This window comes from Spinacia oleracea, chromosome 5, assembly GCF_020520425.1.
Source record: "Spinacia oleracea cultivar Varoflay chromosome 5, BTI_SOV_V1, whole genome shotgun sequence".
Classification (NCBI taxonomy): domain Eukaryota; kingdom Viridiplantae; phylum Streptophyta; class Magnoliopsida; order Caryophyllales; family Amaranthaceae; genus Spinacia; species Spinacia oleracea.
The window spans coordinates 53,395,812-53,418,026 of NC_079491.1; the positions used below are offsets into that span (position 1 = coordinate 53,395,812).

General features: G+C 32.8%; 2 protein-coding genes across 4 annotated transcripts in view; both read left to right on the forward strand.

Annotated features, from left to right (window-relative positions):
- LOC130461053 (YTH domain-containing protein ECT2-like) overlaps positions 1-4,648 on the forward strand; it is a 45,581-nt gene extending 40,933 nt beyond the window's left edge. Inside the window, exons 2-3 of one of the 2 annotated variants that reach the window (XM_056828948.1) lie at positions 4,046-4,100; positions 4,424-4,648. In XM_056828948.1, the coding sequence (XP_056684926.1) occupies positions 4,046-4,100; positions 4,424-4,518 (150 nt within the window). In that variant the 3' untranslated portion in view covers positions 4,519-4,648. Of the gene's footprint in view, positions 1-101; positions 647-4,045; positions 4,101-4,423 lie in introns of those variants that run through there. The other variant, XR_008921359.1, reaches the window with a different exon arrangement.
- Positions 4,649-11,221: 6,573 nt separating this feature from the next.
- Positions 11,222-22,215, forward strand: part of LOC110788439 (transcription factor PCF6) — an 11,225-nt gene continuing 231 nt past the window's right edge. Inside the window, exons 1-2 of one of the 2 annotated variants that reach the window (XM_021993082.2) lie at positions 11,222-13,543; positions 22,128-22,215. The exon at positions 22,128-22,215 is cut by the window's right edge and continues 231 nt beyond it. In XM_021993082.2, the coding sequence (XP_021848774.2) occupies positions 11,829-13,502 (1,674 nt within the window). In that variant the 5' untranslated portion in view covers positions 11,222-11,828 and the 3' untranslated portion in view covers positions 13,503-13,543; positions 22,128-22,215. Of the gene's footprint in view, positions 13,544-22,117 lie in introns of both variants that reach the window. The other variant, XM_021993081.2, reaches the window with a different exon arrangement.

Here is a 22,215-nt window from a genome sequence, read left to right on the forward strand (position 1 = left end):
AGAGTTTTTACCCCCGTCCCTTAGTACTTTTCTGCGTCTAATGAGCTCTTATGAGCCGTTTTTAGTACTAATGTGTGTTGTAAGTGTGTCTTGAGTTTCAGGACTGTTACGTTTGATGAGAAATTAGCCTTTTTAGGCTCGTTTCGCGATGATATAGGCCACTACACGGATCCCGAGTAGGTTCGGGATGATTATGGTCGATCCTTGGGAGCCTAGGATGTCTATGTTCGAGCCTCGAGAGTTAGACTTTGTGCTTTGAGTGAAGGACGATGCATTTTGCAAATTGCCCTATGATTGGAGGGCGAAATGAGAAAATTGGGCGAAGAAAAAGACATCTGCCAGTTTCAACGCGCGCCCGATCGGGCGGTCTTCACCCGATCCAGATCGGGCGGCCATCCTGAAGGCTATATTGGGAAAATCTCATCCGCCCGATCGGGAGGGAATTCGCCCGATCGACCTGTTTGTCGAGCAGAATGCCCGATCGGGAGGCCGTTTTTCCGATCGGGCGACGACAACCTCCAGCGTTTTTTCGCGAGTTTTATTTCCGGTTTTGAGTTGTATTTTGGGCAAACTATAAATACTAAGCTTTATATTTTTAGTAGACATCTTATTTCCTAGTATTGAAGACTTAGTTTATTTTGCATTACTTAGTTTTCTCTAAAATTATCAACACTTAGTTTATTATTTCAATTAAAAGCTTCAATTTTTCATTCATTCTTCCGTTCCTCATTTAAGTATTAATTCTCACTTTGCTTTATTATTTTGTTTTAATCATGTTCTCAATAATATTAATTTCCTTGGTTATTGTTTATATGAATGAGTAGTTAATTTCTAGGGTTTAGGGGATCCATGAATGCATGATTGGGATTGAATGTGGACTTGATTATTGATTAATTGATTGTGATTTCTATAGCTTATTTTAATTGTTCGTCAATTCTGTTCGGCCAGACTATTTTGATTGAGTTTGATTAACCTTAGATTATGCGCCGAGAGGTATAAATCTGATGTTTTTGGTCTGTGGCTATTAGATAGGAATTGTTTCTAGCACATAGCGAGAGCCTGCTAGTTATATTTTCCTAAGGAATTCATAAGATGCATGTTTTCCTAGTTATGGTTGTTGATTGATTGTTGTTGTCCGTTGTCCAATCCCGGTCTGTATTTGTGGTGAACCGTTGCCCTAGATTCCCGTAATATTGATATTTTCCGATTTAATTATTGCCTTGGTTTTAATTTACAACCCAAACCTATTCCCTTGTACCAATAGTCTAGACTTGTTGATTAGTAGTAGAAAGAACATTGTTTCCCTTGGATACGATCCCTACTTCCCTTGCTATATTTTTAGTTGGTGAACTTAAGGTTTATATATCTTTGATAGGAGTGCGATTTAGCATGTCAATTATATCATATAGTACTATTAAAAATATAAGACCCTTAACCGCCACAGTCATTATAAGTGAGATTATCTCATTTTGCACACATTATCTTTGCCTTTTATTTTTAAAGAATACATTGAAAAACAACTATGCATATTTTCTGAGTTATTAGAGCGCCACGTATGAAATCTAATGATTTCGGACAATAAAAAATAAGAATTTTAATTTATTTTAGATTAAAACAATGTGTGTGTCACGTATTTATTTTAGTTAATTAATTACTACTATATACAAGTTATACAAATTCATCCAAAATAAAATACACGAATAATTAAAATAAAATAAAAGTTAATCCAAAATCAAACATTAATCTATTTTTTTATAAAAAAAAATCAAAAAAAAAAAAAAACCAATCTTCATTTTTACATGAAAAGGATAGGAGAGTTTTGGAATTGTCCAATAAAAACTAAAATACAAAAAGTTGTGTGTGCCACATAGATATTGTAATTACTTAATTACTAAAATATACCACCTCCGTTCTTGAAAGTTCTTTACGCACTACTACAAAAATGTTCGAAGAGACCTCTAAAAACAGACCCTTTAGATTAATAACGGATCTCTTTACTTTAAAAGACCTCGTTTTGTAGATAGCAGGTCTCTTTTATTCACCTAAGCCCACTTACTAGACAACAAAAAGAAAAAAAAGACCCATCAGCATAGATAAGAGGTCTCTTAAGTGTCCGGGGTCCACTAAGTGAGAATGAAGAGAGCCGTTAATTCTCATAACGGGTCTGTTTCCTAATTAATCAATTAATACGGAATACTCGTTTTTGTACAACGCGAAATCAAAACCCAATATTCTTCCCCCCTTTCTTCTACCAGCCCAAAACAACCCCTATTCAGTGTTCACCATTTTGGATCTAATCGAATTCGCGGAGAATTCAGTCATCCCAAACTTCAATTCTTTCTCCTTAATTTTTTGTCAATCAAAACCCCCAATTTATCTTCCTCGATCATTCCCCAATGTCACCAAATCCCGCAGCTCACCGGAATCTAATAAGAAACCCTAATTTTCGAAATCTGAATTTCATTTTGGAGCTTCAATTGATTCGATATATAATGCAACTTTCGTTATTAAAATCCAAATCATCCGCGGAGGATTTTGCATGGACAATCCAGTAGCAGAGCTCAACCATCAGATCTAGTAGACAAAGGATGAATCGAAGCTAAAGTGAAGTTGAAGAAATTATCGGTAACGAATCTGTAAAGCTCGTTTTCTCTCTCCATTTTCAGTTTTTATTTTTTGATTTGGTGTTCTACTTTTAATTGAATATTTGAGCATCTCAAAGTTTTTGTTCTGTGAAAAACGACACTGCCAAGCTCTTTCCTTTGGACAGATTCCTTTAACAGTTTTATGTTTTGCTCCATCTTTTTAGTGCTTTAAAAAAGATTGAATGTTGGATAATTCTTTTAAATGAAAATTTTCGACTAATTTGTGCATTCAATCTTTTAGTTTTCATTTTCTCTCTCTAGGAATAGTCTTGTTTTTGCTGCCAATATATTCTGATTTTAATTGTTTTGAGCAATGTCATTTTCTTAGTTGTTTATGGTGATATCGTATATCGGGTTGATTAGTTTATTCAGTTGTTTAGGATAATTAGTTATACTTGTGAATGTTTCTTTGGATATTGATTTGTATGTTTATGAAACAAGGAACTACTATGTTTATTGTGTCGAGTGGGAAAATTTCTTGATTACATTTGAATGAGATAAAATGTGACATTTTCCCTCCAGGATAATGTAGAAGAATTTTGTTTCACATGGAAATTTGAAGTTTTCTCATTTCTTGTTGTACGCACTAGAGCTAATACTTTATTCACTCCTGGGTGAAACTTGTCTATTTTAGTTCTTTTAGAATATAAAGAAATCTTAGCTCTTTTTATGTTCAAAAGGTTTGAGTGTAACTGCTTTCATGTGAAGGAGATGATACACTGTATATTACCAAATAAGTACAAGTAATTTCCAAATTATGTTATATCTTTGATTCAGGATCGAAATTGTTTCTCATAAATACACAAGAAATATGTTCATCCCTAGAAATGGGATGCTTGTAGAATTTGATGGAAGCACTGTCAACATTAACATATGGAGCATTTTGATAACTGATTTACATTGTTTTCTGAACTAACAACAACGTATGTAGATTTGAAAGTTTATGTACTTGTAATGGCATAAAACTTGGTCAAGTAACATATGAAGCAATTTTGATGGCTTTGAAACCACCAGAGTCATTTCGTCGTTGTTGTTTAACACTAGGTGTGGTTCGATTTTATATTTTTCATATCCTGGTACGTAGTCCTTCAAAAATCGTCAAGTAGGAGGGGGTTCAAGGTTTATCATGATTCTCGAAAAATAAATCTTACCCTTGATTTATTTCGTGAAATGATATTGTAGATGTTATGTAGAAGGTGATTTGATTATCTGAATTGGTATTTTTGTGTTTCACTGTTTGTAGACTATTGACGTATCAAGTTTCCAAGAAGCGTAGCGAGACTGGTTGTCTGCAAAAATTAACTCCTAGCTTATGGTTCTCCTGCAAGATATTTTTACTCTTTGTTTCAAGAAATATTTATGTCATTTGCCCTGTTCCTTTTTTTGTCTTATATTTTCAGGTCATTCCGGCACCTCTCTCACTTCTCTCTGGATGGAAGTCTCGTACTTGTACAGGTTTGTGGATTAATGTTTTCATTTCGCCGTTAAGTTTAGGTGACTAGCTAGTTTAGGTGTTTGTACATTTTTAAGGCCTAAAAGCGGCTATGTATTACAATGTTCTATGAGTAAGGCAAATGCTTAGTTCAATCTTGCACTCTACATACAGTTTCGAAATTGTTGGATTAATTTGTAAACCGATGATTCTTGTAAAGTAGGAATACTAAGATGTTTGTTAACTTCCTTAGTCTATTAGGTCTGTTTAAGCATTAGAGATGAGCATATCTTGTGTTTTGTTTTTCTTTAATTCACTAATTCCCTTGCTTTTGTCTAACTTACAGTTACAGATTCATGCGCAATGGTTGTTGACATGGTTATCAGTCTTGGAATCAAAGAGATGAAGATGCAACGTTTTAATGAGGCTATATTGAGTTAGATATTTCTTGTACTTGTACAGTTTTCAGGATATATATGTAAAATTTTGGATTTATTTTCATGATTGATCAAGAACGACATTGCTGAAGGTTTTGGAAGAATATTAATCCATATTAATGGTTGCTTTATTTGTTGGTTCATTATTTAAGTTTAATCAATAATTGTGGTGCTTACCGAATAAATTTAATTTTTTATAAGAAAATATGGAAAAGAGACCTAAATTTAACGTGCTAATATTCTTTTTATTTTACTTTTTATATAAAAACGTGACAAAGAGACCCCGTATCTAACTTGAGAGGTCTTTTGTATTACATATATAAAAATATTTAAAAACTCAAAGAGACCCCATATCTTCAATAAGGGGGTCTGAATTTAGTTAACAAAAGACCCCTTACCCCATATCTTCAATAAGGGGTCTCTTCCCCTTCTAAATAATATTTTGTACAGATTATGTAAGAGACCCCTTTTTTACATAAAGGGTCTCTTGTTTTTAGCAAACAAACCCCCTCTAAATGAGGGGGTCTCTTTATCAAAGAGACCTTTGAGATAGAGACCCCCACTAAGAGGGTCTCTCAGGCCATTTTGGATGGGTCTCTTTGCCTATTTTTGTAGTAGTGACGCTTTGCGTTTTAATCCATTCAAAAAAGTTATTTACACTCTACTTTATTTCATTTTTACTCTCATTTGGTCCACCTAAATTTACCCACTCACAATACTTTAATATTAATTTTCATCCACTCACATTGTTGGAAAACTTATAGCCACTCATTTTCCATTTGTTACCCCACCATCACATGTTCACCAAAATTCCTTAATTACCGTGCAAATAGTAAGCGTAAAGATCATTTAGGAAGGGAGGTAGTACAACTCTATCCAAAATCAAACACCCTGATAATAAAAAATAAAAACTAAAATGAAAATCTATCCAAAATCAAACACTAATCTAAATTTTTTTAAAACAAAAATAAAAACATAAAAATAGTAATCTTCATAATTACCTAAAATAGAGAGGAGACTTTTAGAATTGACAAATCAAAATTCAAAATTAAATTAATTTTAAAGATATAGAAAGATAACAATAATTTTGATATAATTGAATTATTTTTAATTTATAAAAAGATATAAATTTGTATTTCCAACCTTATAATGTTCAATTACTTTATTTTGTTGTACTAATCGAAACCATTTTAGTTGAGATAAATTGTATTGATAATTAATTTTCAATTTTAACCAGCTTTTTCATTGGTTCTTTCCTAAAGTCGAAAGTTTTTTTAGTCTAAATGATAAGTTGGGATAAAGTCTAACAAAGAGTACCTTTCTATTATTCAACTGTTGATAACAACTGCCAATAATAAGTTTATTTTACTTTTCCACTTCGATTTCTTATTTTGTTCCCTAAATTTTGTGTATCGATAACACAATAATATATATATGCATTTTATCTGCCATATTAAACATCGACATGTTAAATTAGTATATATTTAAATTAAGAAATTTATTGCCACAAATAAATAAGTATCTTGTAGTATATTGATCTATTACAATAAATAATCAGAAGATTTTAAGTAAAAAAAATATACGAACTATAATAATTATTTTATTTTAAGTTTAATTATTATTTATATTTAAAGAGAACAATCAATGAGTGACATTTGTCATCACCACATTGATTTCCTCTCTTTTAGTATAAATACTAGGCTTATATGCACGTGATGTGTGCAAAATTTATATATTTGCCATTTTATTTCAAGTAATAACCACAAATAATAGGTTCAAAGAATTGTTCATATTAAGAAAAATTAGACATCATCTCTATTTAAAAAACATATAAATATTGAAGTAATATAATAATCATGCCTTACATGACAAAAATCCTAATTGTAATACCAAAGTAATTGAAAATATCGTACTCAGTTACGAATCAATCGACCCTGTGCATCATATTGTTGTACACGGCTAGAAAATAAATGCATAAAAGATGGATAACGGTACTCCGTCATCCTGTAAAATAATTCCAAATAAAAAATTAAAAACTTAAAATTTTCAATATCTATACTATATATTAAAAGGCGTTGATAAGCAAGCCTATGTGCCACGTGGAACTCACCCTAATCTCACTTTAATGTTCCATGTCATACACAATTACACTATTATTTAAAAATGATAAATATGTGTTGTCCAAGTCTTGAACTCGTGACCTCTAATTTGTAAACCAAACAATTAACCACTAATCCAAATCAAATTATATGTCATCTTTTCATAACAAAATATAATAAAGGAAAATTTGGTAATATTAATCCAACCTTTGGCCGATTTTCTTTTATAAAGCCCACCTACGACATATTTTTTAATAATCCCACCTATACCACACAACGACTTTTATTGGGCCTAAAACGTCATAAACCTATTGTAGGCGATAATATGTCCCTACGTGGAAGTACTCTCCCTCGATATATTCAGTCATCATCATCAAATCATCACCATCTCGATGATTTTTTCACCGGTTATCGGTCACTTAAGCCCAATAAAAGTCGTTGGGTAGTAAAGGTGGGATTATTAAAAAATATGTCGTATGTGGGATTAATAAAAGAAAACCGGCCAAAGGTTGGATTAATATTACAAAATTTTCCTATAATAAATGACAACTTAATAATTATGGAGTATTAAATTTATTTTAAATTTTTATCCGTGTATTAGTTACAATCCGGGGCATCGCCCAGGCCAAATACTAGTTTAATATTAATGTGTGAGAGACAACTACAATATTTCACTGTCAAAAAGAAGTTATTCACTATTCTGGTAGTAACTATGTTTTAAAAGAATTATCCAATCGAGTGAATAAAAGTTTCAGTATTAGATTTCCAAACAAAAAGTAAGAAATTAAAATATTTTGTTTTTTGTTCAGTTTGTTGTTGAGAACTTAACTAGAAGTCGACGCATTACTCTTTCCTCCTCTTGTCAAGAAATTGCAGGTGATTCCGATTAATTACCAAGGTCTACGAGCCCATTTTGTATCGTACATCGTCGTTCATTAGATGTTGCACCTCAACAGACAAAACAGACGATAAACAACAAATTAGGTAGAACTCCACTACCCTTTTTCCATTACTGATTGGTTTTATTATACTCAAAAGTATATACTTTCTCCGTTCATTTTTACTTGCAACGTTAGTCAATTTCACGCATGCCAATGCACAACTCTGATCATTATTATCTTTAGTTATTTTTAATCAAAAAATATAAAAAGTTAATATTTTGAAAATATACATTAAGAATCTTACGTATTCTAACAAGATCCCACATGGCTATGTTTTATCTTACGTATAAATCACCAACAATTGTCAAAGTAGAATATGTGAATAGTGTAAAAATCTCAAACGTTGCGAGTATTAAAAATCGGAGGAAGTATATGTTTTTATTTTGTTCGTTTGTGCATTAATTTAGGAGAAGAATCTATTTACATGTATCTCCACGCCTCCAATCTCTAGGAGAAACGGTAATGGCGTTTTTATATGCACACGATGCGTGGGAAATTATTAAAAAAAACTTAAAATTGTGTTATTACAACTAATATATCACAACGGAAAATCAAAATCTCAGCACTGAAATAAGTAATTAAATATATAAAACAATATATATGTTTCACTTTTTTATCTTGCTCGCAATATACTTGCTTAACAACATGCACTCCTCCGCCCAATAGATGTGCAACACATAAGTAACATTATAAGAATGTCCTGGTTTAAAATCTCCAACTGATAGAGATAGCACCCATGAAAAGGCTTTGTTTCTGAAGGTTGAGAATACTTTTTTCCATTAATGTTTTGTTTAATTGGACGATGCCGAACATACCTTATATTCTGAAAGTTTATTTAATTTGCATGACAACAATTTAAAAAAAATATGAGTTTTTTCTATATCGGAAACCAACATGAATGGTTCAATTTTTATTTTTTATTTTCTTGCAAGGATTCGGGAGAAAATATATTACGTGTATCTGCACAACTTCAAGAAGAACAATGATGGAGTTTTTGGAGCGAACTCTTGTACACTCGTTCCGAGATATTTTTTTTAGAATGGTGTAGACTGATTTTTTACATTGGTTAGAGAGTATAATTTGTCTATGACAAATAAAAAAGTATAATATGTCAATTTGATTAATTTTGGCAAATGTAATAATTTGTAATATTTTTCGTTTTTTTTGTATTTTTGTATTTTTGACTGGCTTTATTGTGTTTGTGGAGAATATGAGGGATTGTAAGGCTTATTTCCTTAGAATTAGAATGATTTCCTTGCTTATGTGCTTGCTGTAGAAAATTTGGTGCGTGATATAAGTGGGTTATAAATTTGACATATTTTGTTGACTAAACAGAAGATTGCGTGAGTTGGGTTTTCTGATTTGTGTTCTTTCGTTGACTTCTTTGCTTGTTTGTTTGTTGGTGTAATTAATAATTTATTTTTCAATTATCAAAGGTATAATGGATTTTTTTATAAGGGGACACCAAAAGTGCAATTACTAAATTGATCTTAGTTGTTCCCTTATAGAATAGAAATGTATGTTAATTATTTTTTTTGTGATATACATACAATATTTTAATAATATATGTTCAATATTTCAGATAAGTTGAACACACTTAAAATAAACTCTAGATCTTCCACTACGTGTGGTATTAATCGTGGAGGCCTGGAGGGTTGGTTAGTACCATTTGAAGGCATGTCATTATACAGTACAAATTGATTGCAAGATATCAAACTTGTATAACCTTTTTCAAATTAATGTCAACCCTACTACTGATTATTCTTCGATTATTTTTCTTTTAATTTTAAATTCATACTACCTCCGTTTCAGAAAGTTCTTTACGCTTTGGAAAATGTGTCCAAAGTATGAAAATTTTGACCGTAAATTCCCACTATTATATACAACGAAATGTTACATCTAAGATCTTGTTAGATTGGTCTCGTTATTCATTTTGAGAATATTAACTTTTTATAATTTTTTTCCATACAAAATTGGATATATTAACGGTCAAACATTGCACCGGAGTCCGTGCAAATAGTAAGTGTAAAAATCTTTTTGAAACGGAGGAAGTATACGTTATGTAGACAAACTTTGTCGAAATTAATTATCCATACAATTCAATAAGAGATAGACACATAGTAACCAATAAATATTCAGTTTTTTTGATAAATTGTAGATGATAGTTTAGTAATTTAAGGGGGACGTCAAAAGTAGTGTTACCGAAATGTTCCTTCCCTCTTCCCTTATGTAATAGAGATATAGATATATTGTATATATTGCAAATTCATGGAATGCAATCTCCACGGAATTATAGTCTTTCAATTAATTTTGATGATGTGGCATGATTTGATTGGGGGGAGAAAAAAGTGGAGTCTTAAGTGAGTCTTGGATTTTCAAACTCACTTCAAGACTGTGTATTATTTTACCACATTATCCCAAGACTTAGACTCGAGACTCACTTCAAAACTTCCTTCAAGATTAGGGATAAACTCACCCACCTTAAGGGCACAAATTTTGAATTTGCATAGTGCCTCCGAAAAGCTAAGACAACCCTGAAAACTACTTCGTATAGTAGAAGAGATATTTAAGGGGTTGAAACTTGAAACGGCGGAGTGTCGTCTGTCATTTCCCGATAAGACCCGTGGTTGCTCAAATGGGGAAAGCCTTCTTACATTTAGCCATTTAGGGCATTGATCCTCGAGCACACTACACCCCCTCTTTCGAATACTGTTCTCTAATTATCCGGCAAACCCCAAAATTAATATTTTAACAAAATTAAAAATAAAATAAAATCCGACACAACAAAAACATTCAAATTTCAAACCCTACCCTTTTAGCCTTTATTTTTTTTGGCTTTGATTTCACCATCTTATTATTTCACCATCTTATTAAAACTGAATTAACTTTTCTTTTTTTGTTGATAGAATTATAACCGAATTAACTGACTTCTGTTCACGTTAATGTTATTTTTTTTTTAATTAGGTAATTTTATTTCCCAACTTTTCGCATATTCCACAGGTTAATTTATAATCTAGTTTGGCTAGTACTTTTTTTTTTTTTCTTTTGCTGGTCCAAAAGGAAATGAAATTCGCATTTATTTGAAACAAATTAAATTTTGGATGAGCAGCTTTAATACAACAGAAGTTGTAGATCCGAGAACCTGAAATTAATCAATTAATTAAGCAGGCAAATTTAAAGCTTGTTATAAATTCTAGTCGTTGTTTTCGTCGTCGACTTGATTATACTATGTTTAGTTAATTTAAGAGGAAATGACGGATGTAAGTACACCAAATTTAAATATATTCCCAGCTAAGTAATTAACATAGCCATTTCAAAAAAAGATAATTAGGCAGCTAGATAAGATGATGAAAGGTTTAGAGAGAGAAAGAGAGAGAAAAAATAGGCTTTTGTTGAGCTTTATCGAGAGCATAAAAAGTCTTGGTTTTAGGTATGTGTATAACTATAAACTATGGCAGATCTGATTCTCAACTTACAACTAAGCTAAGCCTAAACTAGTTACGGAGTATCCTATAGCTTATCACATTCTATAGTACAACTGATATTATTAAGCTAGCATCTAATACTCTTTTAAGTACATTTTTCCGTTCTATTTAAGTAATATATACGAAGTATTATTTTAAAATGAAATAATGTACTATTATAGCGGGGGACGAGTGTGAATGTGTTACGGGAAGTGGTACTGTACATTGTTGTATTGTTGGTTCAATTGTAGCGAGATGAGTGTGAATGTTTTAGGTTAGTTAATGGTAAGTGTGTAGTTGATGAAGAAGTGACTCAATTTTTGGTTTATTTTGTTAATTGTAATTGATATTATGGCTGCAGTCTGCAGGGAGGTGGTAGAAAAAAAGAAAAAGAGCTTTAAAGAGACAAGGGCGCTGCTTAGTGCTTACTGAGTTACTGCTTAATTTTCTGTAGCAGTGTTTCAGCAAGCAGTACCTACTGAATTCTGAAGCGTGATTAAAGCTTTTAATTTAATTATTTAATAAAAATTCTTCAACTATATTTTCTTTTTTGTTTTCTCTCTCTTTGTTGCAGAAAAAGCCACAATAACTCTGATGCATCGTCATCAATGCTGCATAGGACATAATAACAGCCTCACCCTCTAAAATCGGTAGAGAAAAGGAGAGAGAAAATAAAAATTGAAAATAAAAAAAACTCTAATTCTACTTTATTGTTCACACCTCTGACAGCTGGGGGGAAAAGAGGCAAGTAGGAAGGGGAAAAAAAAAAAGGTGAGTAATAATTTGTGGTTATTATGAAAGTGGGATGGTATGGAAGTGGACGAGATTCAAAGTTGTCAACAAGCTTGCAAGTATTCTAGGGTTAACTCGAATGGTAGGATTGATTCTTCCAAGATAGAAGGAGGAGGAGGTAGTGGTGGGCACGACAACGGGGGAAGAGGGGATGAAGTGGAGGAGGAGAGTGAGCTCAGCCGTGCTATCGTGCCCACCACAACAAGTTGTACCGCCCCCGCTGCTGTGTTAGGAAACGACAGCAGCGGAGGTGTAGGAGGAGATATGCAGGTTGAGAGTAGTAGCCGGTTTGGGAGACAGTGGCAGCACTCATCTAGGATAATTAGGGTTTCGAGGGCTAGTGGGGGGAAGGACAGGCATAGTAAGGTGTGGACGGCAAAAGGGCCGAGGGATAGGCGTGTGCGACTGTCTGTTACTACGGCTATTCAGTTCTATGATTTGCAAGACCGCTTGGGTTATGACCAGCCTAGTAAAGCTGTGGAGTGGCTAATTAAGGCAGCTTCCGATGCTATCAATGAACTTCCGTCTTTGAATACTAGTACTTTTCCGCCGGAGACTCCTAGGCAGCTGAGTGATGAACGGAAGCCTAATTTGCTAGCTGTAGATTCGGCTGATGTGGAATTAGATGGGGATTGTAGTTACGGACAGAATCAGCAACAACAGATGGGTTCAAAGTCAGGGTGTTGTAGCAACAATTCGGAGGCAAGTAAAGGATCTGGGTTATCATTGTGTAGGTCTGAAATCAGAGTTAAGGCAAGGGAGAGGGCGAGGGAGCGGACAGCCAAAGATAAGGATAGAGATGGCGAGCCTTCCAGAGTTAGTATTGTTTCCCATCAACAACAACATCAGCAGCAACAACAACAACAACAACAACAACAACAACAAAATGTGAGCTCTATGCCCCAAACATCTTCTTTCACTCAGCTATTGACAGCAGGAATGAGCAATCTAAATGAGAGTAACAATTCAGCAGCAGCAGCAGCAGCGAGCTCCAGCCCTTCCCCACATCATCACCATGTAGATTCAGAGGTGGATTTGTTTCATAAGCACTCTAGAGGAGGTGGGAATAATAATAATAATCAGTGGTTATCATCAGCCGCAAGTACCACTCCAATGGCGGATTATTTTGGTACCGGACTCATGGCCTTATCCTCATCTCGGACAGGCCAAGTCCAGCTCGGGAACAACACATCATCTATCCACATTACATCCTTTGGAGCTTCGGAAAATCACCATCAGTCTCACCATGAAAACCTTCACCACCACCCACATTTCCCTTTCTTGGCCGACCAACACCTCATACAAGTAGCAAACGCGGCCGCCTCAGCCGGGGCCAGTGGTGCTGGTGCTGGTGCTGGTGCTGGTGCTGGTGGAAATGATTATAACTTAAACTTCAGCATCTCCTCATCTTCCACTCCTACTTCCAGCCTCGCCGCTGGTTTCAACAATAGGGGGACCCTTCAGTCCAATTCTCCGTCTCTGTTGCCTTACCTCCAAAGGTTTTCTACAACAGACGGATCAAGCTTGCCCTTCTTCCTTAGCAATGCAACTGTCTCTTCTTCTTCGCCAACCATTATCGAAAATCACCACAACCACCACCACCAACACCAACAGTTTCATCCACCCGGGTTGCAGCTCTACTACGGTGACGGATCCCGGGATCCAGACCACAAGGGAAAAGGAAAGAACTGATTTTTATTCACAAATCATATCATATTCATCATCATCAGTTTGTAAGTCCTTCCATTCCTTTTCAATTTCATTTCTAGTACTTTGTGTTTTTTCGTTAACTTTAATTTTAGTTGATTGATTGAAATTCTTCTGTTCAACTTTGATCATATGGACCATACATATGTTTCATAGTATGATATGATGCTTCAAAAGTTATTTGCATTACTTTTGGGATGTTATCCTAGATTGACATGTTATAGATTAATGACACCATCACAATAAATCCTTGGATTTTTTTGGTAATCATAAAAATAAAAATAAACCATCCTATTATAAAATAAAATAATCCAGTAAATTGTCTTTTATGAATTACGAGTATAAATTAAATTTGCATAGATTAGAGTGAATAAGGAATCGGCTGGTTGTCGTCTGGGATTTAAAATTTGATGCAGAATTGTCATCCTAGGATAATAATGGATATAACAGGTGTTGATAATCCACCATAACAACCTAAAAACCTTTACAGAGCATTGCGCAGAAGATATGGGGTTTGAGGAATGGGTATATTTACTTGGGATTTTGAAACCCAATGACTCTTTTCAACTCTTGTCTCAAAAACTTCAATTTCGTCGACACTTTTTTCACCTTTTTTCCGTGGCAATAGATGTTTGTAATTCATTGGTGACCAACTGACCGCCAATGCGGCACTGCCTTGAAGGCTTGAACCTTCATATTTTATTGGTTTATACTCCCTCTGTCCTGAAATATTCCAATTGATTTGACTGTTATATAGTTTAATGAGATGTAATTCACTTATTATTTAATTACATATTACTTCCTCTATTTCTTAATACTCGACCTATTTTGACCGGACACGTTTGCCAATATACAATTTTGACCACTAATTTCTTTAATTACATATTATAAAAACTTAAAAAATATTAATATTTCGAAAGTATATATTAAGATGAATACAACAATATATTATATATACTAACATTTGTTTTCATATACTAGAAATAAAATAGGGTCAAAATGAATTATGTGAATAGTGCAAAAAGTCAAAACAGGTCGAGTATTAAGGGACAGAGGGAGTAGTTAATAATGGAATTTTTTAATATAAATAATGGAAAATGTGTTAAAATGGCTCTTAATGAATTTGTCCTGTTTGTAATGAATCTTTTATTTATTGTATCTAAGCTGGACTAAATCAAAATGTCTCTTTATATCATGAAATAGAAGATGGTCGTCCCGTTGTCGTCCCTTTATTGCTTTTGGGTCAATTGGAAACAACCTCTCTACAACCGACCCCTTTACCCCACTTTTTGCGGGAGCCTCTTTGAAACAATGGGGTAATGATAATGAATGATGATGATGATGAATGGAAAATGTGTCAACTTTTTAAGGGGTAGTGGAAAATGAATCACTTTTTAATGTTTTGTTTTTTTAGAAGTAGAGATATAGATGCAATCCGTAGATTATGGACTATGGTGCACAGTGAGTATGGTGCACCAAAAGAACATGTGCATAAGCAAAAGAACATGACACTAAGACAAAAGCACATGCGATATAATATTTTACTTTTTGTTATAATAAATAATACTTCCTCTGTTCATTTTTATTTGCAACGTTTGACATTTTCACGCATGACAATACACAACTTTAATTATTAATATCTTTAATTCTCTTTAATTAAAAATCATAAAAAGTTGATATTTTGAAATTACGCATTGAGACGAATGTAACAAGATCCTACAACACTATATTTTATCTTACATATAAATCACCAACAATGGTCAAAGTAGAATATGTGAATAGTGTTAAAAGTCCAAACGTTGCCAATATTAAAAATCGGAGGAAGTATATTATTTCACTATTTATTAAAAATATATATACTAGTGTTCACTGTTTATTACGAAGTATTTATTATTTCACTATTAAGAACAAGACACTCTTTATTATTTCACTATTATTTCAGTATTTAAATTATAAATATATATTCATGTTCTTTTCACGTAACCAAATGTTCTTTTAATTATATACTAGTGTTCTTAAGATGCACTATGCTCGTTCTGCACCATGGTCCACCTTCTAAATTGTGTTGGTTAAGGTAATGTGCTAATAAACCAAAGGTTGGGGTTCGGAATCCCTTTACCAATGAAATCATGTTTTGCTTGATTTACAGATTGTTACAACTGTACTTTGACTTTCTAATTTTCTTTTTAACTTTTTTTTTTCGGAGATTACAAGCCAGTTGGCATGTAGTTACGAGAAATCTCGTTCAAATCCTTCAATTTAATTTCATTCATTTTTCCCCAAATCTCGTTTAAATTTAATTTCATCCATTTTTCTCCAATTTTTTTTTTTCTTCTTCTTCGGGAGATTAATATGCCTTCAGCTATGGGAAAGAGTGATTGACTGGGAAACATAAACTTATCTCTTCTTTCCCATAGAAATTGCACAGGACCCGTTGTTATGTCGTGATTATAGCCCCGACACTGACAGTGACAAGATACGTTTTTTAATTATATGAGTAGTTCAATGTTAGTGTCTAAAAATGCATGAATAGGAAAAGGTCATAGCTTAGTTTTAAATAGTTCCTCCGGCAAGCTTATGCTTAGTAGGGCTAGGGCATATGTGTTTTGAAGGCATTGGTGAATTCAAAAGTAAACCTTAAAATATTCAAAAGGCATGCTGCGTGCTTCTGTTTCTTGTGAATGATGGTGCGCCAATATAAGTAAATGATGAGTATGAGGTCAGGAGGAAACAAGGAAACAGGAGAAAAATAAAGTTGTTAGGAAAGTTCGAACTGGAGAGAAATTCCCCCAAAAGTACCTAACAACATTTCGGTTGAAACCAATTAAAGATGGTAGGAGCAAACCGATAAAACCTCTTTTGCATGACTACTATTTTTCTTAGGTAGGAATCACAAAAAATGATTAATGGTCTAGTTTTAATAGTGTAAAAAATAAGATGTTGCGATATTTATGGAACTGAGGATGCAATAGGATTCAAACATAGGACTTGTCACGTGTAAAGTGGATGTCTTACCATCTTAGCCAACCATGAAATATTCTTTTTTTTTTCATGTAAATAAATGTAACCTGAAACATCAAATTGTATAGTCTATACTAACATTTTACGTATTACACACCACGATATGTTATTCAAAGTAGTAAAGTGGATGTCTTACCATCTTAGCCAACCATGAAACATTCTTTTTTTTGCATGTAAATAAATGTAACTTGAAACATCAAATTGTATAGTCTATACTAACATTTTACGTATTACACACCACGATATATTATTCAAAGTAGTAATTCAGGATATCGCCCGGGCCAAACACTAGTGTTGAAGAGAAAATAGGAGGACCTCTTAAACCTCATCTTGATGAACATTTTCACCATTGTAATTAGTTTCCTTGTCAGGATAGTTGTTTATATTCTATACTATATATATTTCCTCTGTCCTTATTTACATGATACTCCCTCTGTATTTATTTAAGGGATACACTTGTCTTTTCCGGCCATATTTATTTAAGAGATACACTTGCCATTTTTAGTAACTTATCAACCCCATCATCTAACTAAATAATATATACACCCCACCCCCACCTCCCACTCCCTAAAATGATATGGTCCCACTTGTTTTTCTTATTAAAATATCTACTCAACCCCACTTGTTTTATTACTTTATTTCATTCAATTCTTTTTCTTAATACCCGTGCCCAACCAAGTGTATCTCTTAAATAAATACGGAGGGAGTACAATTGAGGTTTTTCACACTATTCATATAAGTTATTTTGACTTCTTTGGTGATTTATACTTTTAAAAAAAACATAATCGTGTGATGTCTGATTAGATTTGTCTAAATAAATATTTATTAAATATCAACTTTTTAGATTTTTTTTAATCTACAATGAGAGATATTAATGTTTAAAACATGTATTGATAAACGTGCCTAACTAATTGTATCATCTAAAAAAACAGAGAAAGTGTACTCTTTCCTATAACCACTGGGAATTATGTATTAGAATCAGGTGTCTAACCACATAGAACGGAGCTTTTAGATTTGGTGTCTTCTTTTCCGGAAGCTGATACATATACCCCATGGGTATGGAGTAGTGTCATATCCTGGGCTCCCATTGGTCTATCTCACATAAGCAACCCCACATGGATTTAAATTTAAATTCAAAATAGCAACCCCACATGGAATTTATAAATCTAAACCAATCACAGCCCAAGGTGTGACACTATTCCATACCCATGGGGTATATGTAGCCTTTTCGTTCTTTTCCTCTCCTTCATTTATGCTTTCCTCAATGTTATTTTTTATTAGTGATCGTACAAGTTTCAAATTTTGACTCCTCCCATAACAAATTGGCATAGATACCAGCACCAAATATTACATACACCCTCCATTATTGTAGACTCTTATTTCAAAGAGAGTTGAGGGGTGTGAGTAGGGATGGCAGTGGGTAATGGACCCGACCCGGATCCGTGGATCCAGATCCGTTGAAAACGGATCTGGATCCTCAATTTTTGGACCCGACGGATCCGGGTAGGATATGGATCCTTGGTTTTAAAAACGGATCTGGGTCGGGTCCTAAGTCATTACCCGGATCCAGATCCGTTAACCCGTTTTTATAAAAAAAATATATAAAATATAAAAGTAAAGACTTAAGACTTGTAGTATTATTGAAGTTTTTGAACTTTTAGTATTATTTATGTTGGATTTGTTAAATTTTATTTTAGTAAATGCTTGTATGGAAAAATAGCTTTGTTATTGAAGTTTTATTAAACTATGTTTTAAGGTTAAAATGAAAATTAGTTTCGTTTGATGAAAAAATAAGTTAGGATCCGTTTTGGACCCGGATCCGTAGGATCCGTCGGATCTGGATCTGGATCCTCAATTTAATTACCCAGCGGATTCGGGTAGGATTTGGATCCTTGCCTAAAAAACGGGTCTGGATCTGGATCCTAGAGGATCCGGTCCAGATCCTACCCGTTGCCATCCCTAGGTGTGAGAAATATATAGCAAAATAATACGGATTACGGAGTAGGTAATATCGCAATAGTATAGGTTGGTGTAAGAAAGATGAGGGTGAAGTAGAAAAGAGATGATAAAAATGTATACTTCATCCATTCTCTTTTAGTTACAATATTTTGGCATTTACACTATTAATATAATCTCTTTTGACTATATACTCATCTTTATACATTTTCTTTAGTCTATTTCATAATGTTCTTTAAACTTTACTTTATTCTATTTTTGGACATGATTATTTACAACTTACCGCACAATAATTACAATTTTATACTCACTTTATCTTACTTTATTCATTTTTTTTCTTACACTCACCCACTTTTTTATATATTCTCTTACTTTATCTATATTTTATCATATTCAACAAATTTACTTTTATCTTAATATTTGTGCAAATAGTAATCATAAAGATCTTTATGAAACAGAGTTAGTATAAACTAAAACATTGTCATGTTAATTTTATTAGAATTATTTCAATATTTTCACAATATTTATTATTTATAATTTTCATGAATATATAATTAGAGGTATTATGATTAAAGACGTGCATTAACAAACGTAAATTAATTTTATTGAAAAAGGGTAAAATATATTTGTAAAAAATAAAATAATGTAGAAGACTAGAAGTGGATAGAATAAAAAAGAACCTTTTATGAAAAGTGTACTTCTATTAAACATTTTCAAGAACGCTATTATAATTGTCATTTATTATTACTTTTACGTGGAAATGATTTTGGCATACCATAATTTTATTTTGAAATGTCTTTATGTTAATAGAACACAAAAATAAGATTTATAATGGGTGAGCCAAAATAAATTCCAAATCTCCCCCTTTGTCTATTGTTAATAGAACACAAAAAATAAGATTCACAATTGGTGAGCCAAAACAAATTCCAAATCTCCCCCTTTGTCTCAATAATTGTATTCTCTATGTTTTCTCCAAAACAGTTTCAACCTTTTTTGCTGTAGCATGTTGGGCGTACTGTTGCTTAACAAATTATCTTTGATGTACTCTTGTTACCTTCTTCCATGTACAGTGTAGTCTTTTTCTACCTGCCCTTGAATCCCTCTTTTCTTTTACACCAATTCAACTCAACTGTTTAACTGGTGTGTTGTCACTTCATGTCATTTGTTAAATTTGATTGATCATGGAAACAGCTACGGAGTACTCTTTTTTGGGATATTTGTTTTTTCTACGCTCGGCTAATGTGACTTATCTAATGTTGCAGTGTTGAGTTGTTCCTTTTTGGTTGGTAGTCGTCCTGTTCCGCCTTAGAATTTTCACTCCGTTTTAGATTTTTTACCGTATTACTTTTTTTCCCGCTTTAAAGTAAGTGTGAGATTATCTCAGTATTAAGTCTTGAAAATGATCATCTATTGCTAGAAATTGAGTGACTTCTTATATCTTTTATTTTTTATTTTTTATTTTAAGCACGACTTCCTATATCTCTTGAGCTAGTCATAAAGATTTTTGGATAATGTTTTTTCTATTTTGGGATATTTGGCAAGGATCTCATAAGTCATAACCCATAAGGCCGGTCAGCACCAAATTAAGATAGAAAGAAACTATTTTTTGTTAAAAACAAATATCAATAAAGCTTAGTGAATACGACGTTGAGTCGACGATGATAGATGAAGACATCAAATATGTATTCAATAAAGTTCAAGTGGAAAAAAGAAATTTTAGATGTATAATTAGTTAAAGGACCACTAATCTTTATGTTTAAATCATCAATTGTGCATTATAACGTGTCAAAATCATTGGAGATTAGAACGTCAAGCAAAATATATTGAGTATATCACAAGTAAATTTAGTTTGATCAAGTTGGGAAATGGGAGCAGATTAACCACACAAAACCCTAAAACTGAAACATCAAATCCGTAACATAATTGCCAATAACATGATAGGTTTGAATGTTTGATAGTTATCATTCTTATCTAGTTTTGCAGTTTTGGAATGTTATTTGAGTGGACCCTACCTTACTAATAGTTATTTTCCTTTTATTGGGTTGTTTTTGTCCATTTTATTTTGTTATATGAAAAAATAAGGGCAAATTGTTTTGTACTCCCTCCGTATTTATTTAAGAGATACACTTGGTCGAGCACGGGTATTAAGAAAAAGAATTAAATGAATTAAAGTAATAAAACAATTGGGGTTTAATAGATATTTTAATAGTAAAACAAGTGGGGACCATGTCATTTTAGGGGTGGAGGGTGAGGGTGGGGTGTAGATATGTTATTTAATTAAATGGTGGGGTTGATAAGTTACTAAAAATGGCAAGTGTATCTCTTAAATAAATACGGCCGGAAAAGACAAGTGTATCTCTTAAATAAATACAAAGGGAGTACCACTTATTTTACTCCATCCGTATTTATTTAAGAGATACACTTGGTCGGGCACGTGTATTAAGAAAAAGAATTGAATGAAATAAAGTAATAAAACAAGTGGGGTTAGGTAGATATTTTAATAAGTAAAATAAGTGGGGATCATGTCATTTTAGGGGATGGAGCGTGGGGGTGAGGTGTAAATAAATTATTTAATTAGATGGTGGGGTTGATAAGTTATTAAAAATGACAAGTGTATCTCTTAAATAAATATGGTCAGAAAAGGCAAGTGTATCCCTTAAATAAATACAGAGAGAGTAACATTTACAATTACATCCAAAATCAAACACTCTTAATAATTAAAAAATAAATCTAAAAATAAATTTAATTTAAAATCAAACACTAATCTAATCTAATATATATAAAATATAACAGTCACATGTTATAAGATTTTATTTTAGCTTAACAATTTAAAAGAATCCGTGAATCGCACGAGCTAAAATCTAGTATTAAGATAAAGCATAGAGAATATGTAAGAAAATAGGTTAATGTTATAAAATATAGAAGAAGTAAGAGAGAGTGGAAAAAAGATGGTTAATTGGGATTTGGGACCATATTAACAAAAGAGAAAATGAAGGAATCTTTTATGGACGACTCATAAAGAAAAATGGGACCGAAAAATCTTTTAGAGACAGATAGAGAAATAATGATATAAAGAACATGTTGGCTATTTAGTGATGCTTATCATTATTAGTCATTTAGTTGAAATGTAGGACAATAACTTGGGAATTGCTAGTCATTCTTAAAGGTGTTGAATTCTTTATCCCATAAGTCAAGTTCATTTGTCTAGTATTGTGAAATGTGGAATCCAATTTTTGCTTGTTAATGTCAAAGGTAGGAAAGTCTGAAATTGACCAATGACTTAACATGAGCAAGCATATGGTATTTGCAAATGTAAACGACTTTGTTTATGTTAAACCATCAATTAATTTCAACATTTCCTGTTGTTTGCCATAACTAGCAAAGGTTGACAGTATAAAATTGGTTGGGGTGTGTTATGCGTGATAGGAGAAAGTCCTATTTATCTTAATGTTTAGAAATGAAAGTATTTCGATTTGAGAATGATGAGCTAATTAGGCTATTTATGTCCATTGCTTACGAATAAAGTTGGACACTTGCTAATAAACATTCCTAATAGGTGGTCCCAAGTACATGAGAATTTACAATACATGATAGTATGATACTTACATAGTGTATTTGTCAAGTGTTGTGCAGGAAGACATTGATGGATCGACAACGTAAATAGAAGCTCCTGAGTCTCTCAAGTGAATGCAGATTAAACCTACTCATGTACTCGATCTAC